Below are 7,195 nucleotides of genomic sequence, written 5' to 3' on the forward strand. Positions count from 1 at the left end.
TAACGGAGATAACACCTCCAAATCCCGCACCTGTAAGAGACCCACAGACACCTAAGCAGGCAGGGCACACAACCTCTGAGAATGCACATATTGTTCCTGTTTGACATGCAAGTTTACAAAACTACTTCCATGCATGGGGAAGCATGAGAGCAGACAAGGGAGTACCACCACAGGAAATAACTGCCGGGAAGTAATAGTGCCGTCAGCATTCAGCTTCTTGCCTGTTTATGACAAGAATAAAGTATGTAGAGCAAAATCAGCATGACCAAAAAAGAAATGGAGTTGAAATATCTGAAGTGAGAGATGACAAAGAGAAAGCTCTTGAAGATAAACATCTATTCACAGCTGAAAAGATTTCAGAAACAGCTAAAATGTACCAGGTAGAGAAGAGACAGCAGAGTCAGAGGTGGAGTGGAAGAGTCCTCTTTGAATCATTACTTTGACATTTGATGGGACGGGGTGGTGCAGACTCTCAGGTTCAAGCAACAGCATCAAGTAACTGCAGGCTAGAGAGGCTCAGACACGAAGCAAGTGGCCTTATCCCAGCAGCGCAGCATCAGCACAGAGCTCACCCACCACAGGCCAGCGCCGGAACAACAAAGGTAAAAAAAAACTCCCAGAAAAACAGCTGGCAATTCTGCTTTCACAGTAACATGGGGCTTGTGGAAAGGCCATCGTTATGGCCAGACACTGTCCTCTTCAGAAACCAAGCAAGGAGTTCGGGTGAGTCCAATGCAAACAACAAAAAGCAAAGGTGTTCCTGCCCTGGAGGCAGGATACCTGCCCACATGGGCTAAACCACACGGCTACTGCTTTGTTTTCCAGTCAGCTGTCATCACAGCTCACTTTCCACATCTGCATAACACAGGTTTCTACTTTCACACATTCAGACAGAGGTAGGGCCAGATGCCGAGCTCCCTCTAACGTAGGAATAGAGCGAGCAGTGAGATCTAGGTCAGAACGTTTTCCAAAAAATCTCTCTTTCATCAGAGCTGTCTGTTCCAACGCAGCCGAAGCGACGCTGGAGACACCCTCCTTTCAAAGTAGCCTCTGTTCTTTCTGCGCAAAAACTAAGAGGACAAAGAGGGTGAGACAGAGAACCTTTTTCTAAGGATTCAAAATCCTCCACCTTAACCCACCTACTCTACTAGTTGCATAAATGGAGAAAAACTAGTAATTTGAGACAGAGAATGCAGTAAAACTATCTCAGACACCTCTACTACGTACATCAATTTACTCTCTGAAAGCAAAGCATTGTTTTACAGCTATTTTCATTAGATCCGCCTGAACTGGTTTCTTTTCCCTGTATTCCAATAGCAGAAGTGAAATACAGCAGCCATCCGTCAGCCGGATCTCAGCCCAAAATCCCGAAACACTACCACCACCATCTGAAGAGAGTGATGCTGGTGTCGGAAAGGTAAGGAAAAGGGTTTTCTTTCCCCTCTCCCTTCTTGGAGCTACTCAAGACAGCAAAAACTTTTCAAACAAGTTCTCCTTCAGCCAGGTGGGCATGTTTCATACCCCTTCCCTAAGAGAGTGCTGCAGGGCAAGCAGGGAGGGAGGACACCCGATGAGCGCCTGGAGATTAAAGCTACGTCAGTGGTCTGATGAAATCTTTTCATACAAAATATTCTCTGACGTACCTAGTGCAGGTACTGGATGTTGTCTCCCCAATAGGATTTATTTAGGGATAACTAATACAAAGGGATATTTAACCATTACACACAGCCAGCCCAGGAAAAGAGGTTCAGACTAAATGACCAAGGATTGCTATTTATCGATATTTGCCCTATTAAGAAAAAAAGCACAAGAAGAAGAAAGAACACTTAGTTATCAAAGTACGTTCCCTTTCAGATGCATTACATATGCTGGCACGGCGTAAGAAGCCAAGTCTGGCATCTGCCTGATAAAATTTAGGTTGCAAACTCAAATACACCTGCAGGTTAGACACCCTGAGGTTTGGTGCCACACAAACATGACTGGAGGAGATACGAGCCGGAAAGCCCCTAGTGCTCTTTCTGCTATTTCCGTATCATCTGTGCTTACTTTACAAGCTTAACAAGCTTTTGGATACAGGTCAGCCCCGGCTCTTCTCACAGTGATTTATTTTCTTGTCTCTGGCGATGTGTAAATGACAACACATATATCTGTACAAGCTTTGTTTCAGGTCTTCAGAAACAGGACAGCAATAGGCACCACCATTACAAAATTCAGTGGGTTTTGTGCTCACATGTGACAGGGATCAGTGCTGGTGACCCCATGCCTTTCTCTCCTTCTCCTGCTGGATTATCTTCTCCAGTGGAAGGTATCAGTGGCTTAATATTGATAAAACTAATTCATAGGTGCTCTCCACGGCACTGGATGGGTCTATTCTGGGCTGGACTAAACAGCAGCCAGCCTGCCACACAAGCACCAGTGGGAGTCATGGGAAGAGCAGCAAAAAGCTCTGGATTTGCGTATATAACACAATGTAAGAAAAATCTCAAAAAAATTAACTGCAAGTCTTTTAATACGTGACTGATGGAAGAGGTTGGGGTGGGAGGCTGCACCCTTACCGAGCATCAGGTGCATCCCTGGCACGCTCCCATCCCACACAAACCATTGCTACCCCCACCAACGGGGACAGCTTTCAGCGGCAGCGCTGCTGCAGGGCTCTGACTGAAATGGACGTTTCTCCGTGCAGGATCTCCCTCACCCCCATACCTATCAAGTCAGACTTTCCCAACTCCTTTTTCCCCTCAGAGACTCTGGAGAGCCGCCTGAGCCCCCGCAGGCACCCAGCTCGCCTGTCTGCCTCTGAGAGATCCTCTGCTGACGGCTCCCGGCTGCCAGGAGGGAAGAGGAGCGGGTTTACACTCTTCACCGTTTGCTGCCTTAAGAGCTGGAGACGCTTGCTCACACTCAGAAAAAGACAGATCAGCCTCAATTTCTATCTGGTTTGTGCTCAGAAGTACTTTGTAATCATGAGACACTAAGCCAGAATTTAAGTTTTCCATAAAACCAGAAAATTCTCAGATCCCTTCATTTGGCAGAGAGAGTATTTCTTCCTCAAAATAGGCATAAATATGATGTCTGTTTATGAAATCAAACACCACCACCACAGCAATTTGGGGCTGCATAAATAGGACAGAAGAAAAGCAGAAGAACAGTTGGAGGTATTAGCGTTCCCCAGGTCAGCTTTGCCTCAAAGAAGAGTCAAGTTCTTTGCATCTAATCAGCAGAAAAGTATTTATCAATTAGGTGGTGTTGAAAGAACATTAAAAAAAACCCAAACTGTTCGGGGGATGAAGGTCTATAATTATGAGGAAGCATTAAGAGTTTTATTACACAGCTTGATTAACGATGACTATGGGAATGAATTAAGCTGCAAATGTTATCGTGCAAATAACTAGGAGGGGTCAGGATTATTTAAAGTTAATGATGAGCACCAGAAATATGATGAAATTTAAAAAAAAAAAAAAAGGCAACTGAGCCTTCCTGTTAGGTGTGTTTCCTCATTTTATTTGGCTGTGCCTCAGCCTCACCAGGGAGGAGATGGAAGCTCTACAGGGTAGGATATTTAAATCTAGATTTCCCTTTAGAAATGAATAAAAGTACTGGGAAAATAGTCTAGCAGGAAAATGAACTGCTACAGGCTTGATGTAACAAGCCTTTCCCATCTTTGTTCACTTACTTACAAAAGCAGAAGCTAGTTTGTTAGCTTGTGAACAACTGGATTCTTAGGGTAGAAGTTTTTACCATGACGTGCACAGATGAGTCACGTTTTTACACTGTAGTTATAATATTTTTCTATATATAAATGGTGGTAGCAATTCTTGTTTGGCCTTGAGAGCCCATTACATAGAATGCCCCAAAATACCTGCTTTTGCGGAATAGTGGACTGCGAGCAAGAGAGCACTGTCAGTAATATTTTCTCACTCACATAATGTGCAAACTTCCATGGTAGCACGACTGGTGAAGGGAAGTTATGTGCATACCCACCATGAGCACAGCACAGCACAGAGTGAAAGGTTTGCCAGGAGGGCTGGTTGGGATCTAATATTGGGAATCACAGCTCTGTTTTGGCTTTAAGAGTGCAGGAAGATCAACTGCTATACTAACAAACTATTAAATCAAAGCCCACTAGTACGTCAGTCACTTGGCTCTGCCGGGGGCTCAGGAGAGGCACAATCCTATAAATTTCCAACTTTTAACATCTCTGGGTTGCTAGCTGTGGAGGTGCGCCTGCCCGGGGGCAGCAAAGCCCACCGGCAGGAACTCCATCCTCACCTGCTCACTGGGATCTTTCACTGGGGAGTTGCAGTAAATGTTTTCTGGGTGTAGACAGGGACCCCAACCGTTACACCTCTTCCATTAGCATTTTCCGAGTGCCTGCACTCGGCTGACACTACAAAATAAGTTAGCTTGTCTCGAATACATCCTGGCATCGTAAATCAGACAGAAACATGCCTGAAAGGAGGCATATGGAAAAGATAAGTGTACCTGTAACATTCCTCCTTTATTTACCTGGCCTCTCAGTGAAGTTGACAAGCGCACTCAGCTTCACCAATAACCAGTGGTATCAAAGTCCATGCCTCTAGGGACACAGGTATAGTGACACAGCCACGGTAAAACATGATTCACAAAGGCTGGGCTCCTACTTCTAAGTTCCACCTTTTTTTTTTTTTTTTTTTCCGGCACTTACTAAGGATCCAGATGAATGCTTCCCTTTTTCTGTGTCAGCTGCTGTGTATTTAATGAATACCAACTGGCTGTTAGGAATACAAGAAAGAGTTAACCTCCGTGGGATCACCTTTACCTCACAGGTACACGCCCATCTTTTACAGTGGTAATTCAAAGCCAAGTCACTGGGAGCAGCCCCAGGAGGGCACAGTCACCCACAAATATTGCTCCTAAACTTACAGCCTCATCACTATAAAGACAACCACCCTCTCCAAGTAATGACATTGCCAACAATCCTTGTCATATCTGATGGCTTACTGATATGTTTCAAACACACAGCCAACAGTTTAATCCTGCAATGGTCCAGACTAAGTCATCTTGAGTCATATTACAGTGCAGCACAGCAGCTCTGCGTTGCAACATTTTGATAATACACAGACGCTGCCAGCCAAGTACTTTCCAGATGCAAACCAGTATAGAGCTTTATAAACAAAATCCCTTCCTTGCCTCCCTACCAAATGACATCCTACTCTTCTTTTTCCCTTTCCACTTCTTCCCTCTCATGTGGCATTTGCAAATGTGCATTAAGAAGCAATGCAGTTTAGGAGACACTCCTATTTGCAAATCTTTGTCCGTCTGTTCCTGCCCCTTTGTCCCCATTTAAAATAAGTGACTCGGCTGCTTTTTCCTCTTCCTCTTCTCAGCTGCAGCTCAATTAAGAAACTGTCTAATGGAACTTTCTATTGATGGGGATCCACTCTGAAGTTTTCATTTCATCAGGAGAGGCACAGGACGGTTAGTGCATAGTAGTTACTGTATGCAAAACACAAGTTATGCACCTCAATTAATTAACTTCTGTTTTCCTGCAGCAGTGCTGCAAATGCCTGCTAGGCATTTTTTCCTTTGTAAATGCCCTCACTTATTTTGAGCCTAATGGCATTAGCATAGAAAAAAGGAAACAAAGTACATCAAACCTGAACTCATACGTTACATCCTGTCTCCAGATGTAAATAGTATTTGAGTAGACAGTGGCACTGATGTCATGAAAATTAGAGAAGAGGCAAAATCAAGTTGGTCTAAATAAGCCAAGTATTTAAATAAATTTTGAGTTAAATAAGCCAAGGCTTAAACAAGCAAAGTCAAGGATACTATTCCTCTTTGACAACTTGTTAACTAGAAAAAAACAGCTGAAAGTTGCCCCACAACACTCAGGGCTGACGCAAAGCACACACCCATCAGCACTCAGGGACATGAGAAGCAGTGTCAGGACAGGAGAAAGCAAATTTCAACAGCTCTACTGTATTAGCACTTCTTCCCTGTGCAATGCAAATTTCAGCAGCTCCGCACTAGCTTTTCCTCTCTGTCTAATGGGGGAGACGGATATTTTTGTCGCACTAGCCAGATGTCTTCCACCTACAGCAAGACCTGCAGTCATCACTTGGCCGAGAAAGGAATATATTGCTCTTGCAATATATTGAAGATTTAGCTTACGCAGAGTGTCGCAATGGAAAGCTGCTGGAAGTCAGTCCACGGTGCTTGGGTGAAAAGGGATCTGCCCAGGGCAGCAGTCCCAGCTCTCCCAGCTGCAACGTACCCTTCCAGCTCCCCAGTCCCCAAAGTACCCTTGTCCAGGATCTTAAGGCGGGTCTGCTTACTTGTCCAGAAGTATTCTGGTTGAGGGAAAAGCAGATGTAATCAGACCCACGTGTTCTAGCAAAAAAACCAACCGAAAAGACCCCCAAAAGCCCAGAAACTGGGAGTGTACAGTAAGAATATTACACTGGCGATGCCAGATACAGAAGCAGCTCAGCAAGTTGAAACAGAGGCCCAATTATCCCCTGATTTAGGCCCCCATGCAAAAGAGAGGTATATTCAGGAAATGGCATTTTTTCCGTCTACAACCCACATCAGGCCATTTTAAGCTGCAGGTTGGGAGGCAACCGAATATCCGAGTTCCCTTAGCCAGGCAGGGTTAAATTAAGGCCCTCTCTCCCTCCGGAGGAGCTGGGGGAAGGCAGTTTTGCTACCGTCCAGGTGTAACTTTGCATAGGAGGCCCTTCGTGAAGGTTTCCATGTTCGCCATGCGACCAGCGAGGCCACCAGGCGCTGGCCAGTGCCAGGCAAGGCTGCTGGGACCGCAGCCTGCAGGTCACTGCGAGAAAGCAAAATGGAGAGCTGAAGGGACTTGTGGTCAGTTGGCTCTCTTACTGTGGTTGTAAAATCACTTTGAAAAAGAAAAGAAAAGAAAAGAAAAGAAAACAAAAAAAAAAAAACCACGGAAACCACCCTGACTTCTCAGTGTTGGACAGATCGAAAAGTTTGTCCTGAAGCAGCCTGGACCCGCGAATCTTTGCTGGTTTAAGCCCTGAAACAGCGTTAGTACTGGTTCTGCAAGCGGAACCCCATCCCAGAAAGCCACAGCTCTGCACCAGAGGCGGGGAGACAGCTCATGGCCGTGGTACCCCCTGAACCCGCCGCTTCCCAGCTGCCGCCCCGGGGTGCAACGGGGGTCCGGGGCCGGCGTCCCCGGGAG

At 45.6% G+C, this 7,195-nt stretch overlaps 1 protein-coding gene across 1 annotated transcript in view; it reads right to left on the bottom strand.

Annotated features, from left to right (window-relative positions):
* LOC104284054 overlaps nucleotides 1–7,195 on the bottom strand; it is a 14,781-nt gene that overhangs the window by 1,693 nt on the left and 5,893 nt on the right. The window contains exons 3-6 of the mRNA XM_009882336.1: nucleotides 6,690–6,886; nucleotides 6,257–6,332; nucleotides 2,704–2,825; nucleotides 166–221 (exon numbers count right to left, since the gene is read on the bottom strand). Coding sequence (XP_009880638.1) covers nucleotides 166–221; nucleotides 2,704–2,825; nucleotides 6,257–6,332; nucleotides 6,690–6,886 — 451 coding nt within the window. The remainder of the gene's footprint in view (nucleotides 1–165; nucleotides 222–2,703; nucleotides 2,826–6,256; nucleotides 6,333–6,689; nucleotides 6,887–7,195) is intronic.

Source organism: Charadrius vociferus, unplaced genomic scaffold, assembly GCF_000708025.1.
Source record: "Charadrius vociferus isolate BGI_N301 unplaced genomic scaffold, ASM70802v2 scaffold13, whole genome shotgun sequence".
Lineage (NCBI taxonomy): Eukaryota > Metazoa > Chordata > Aves > Charadriiformes > Charadriidae > Charadrius > Charadrius vociferus.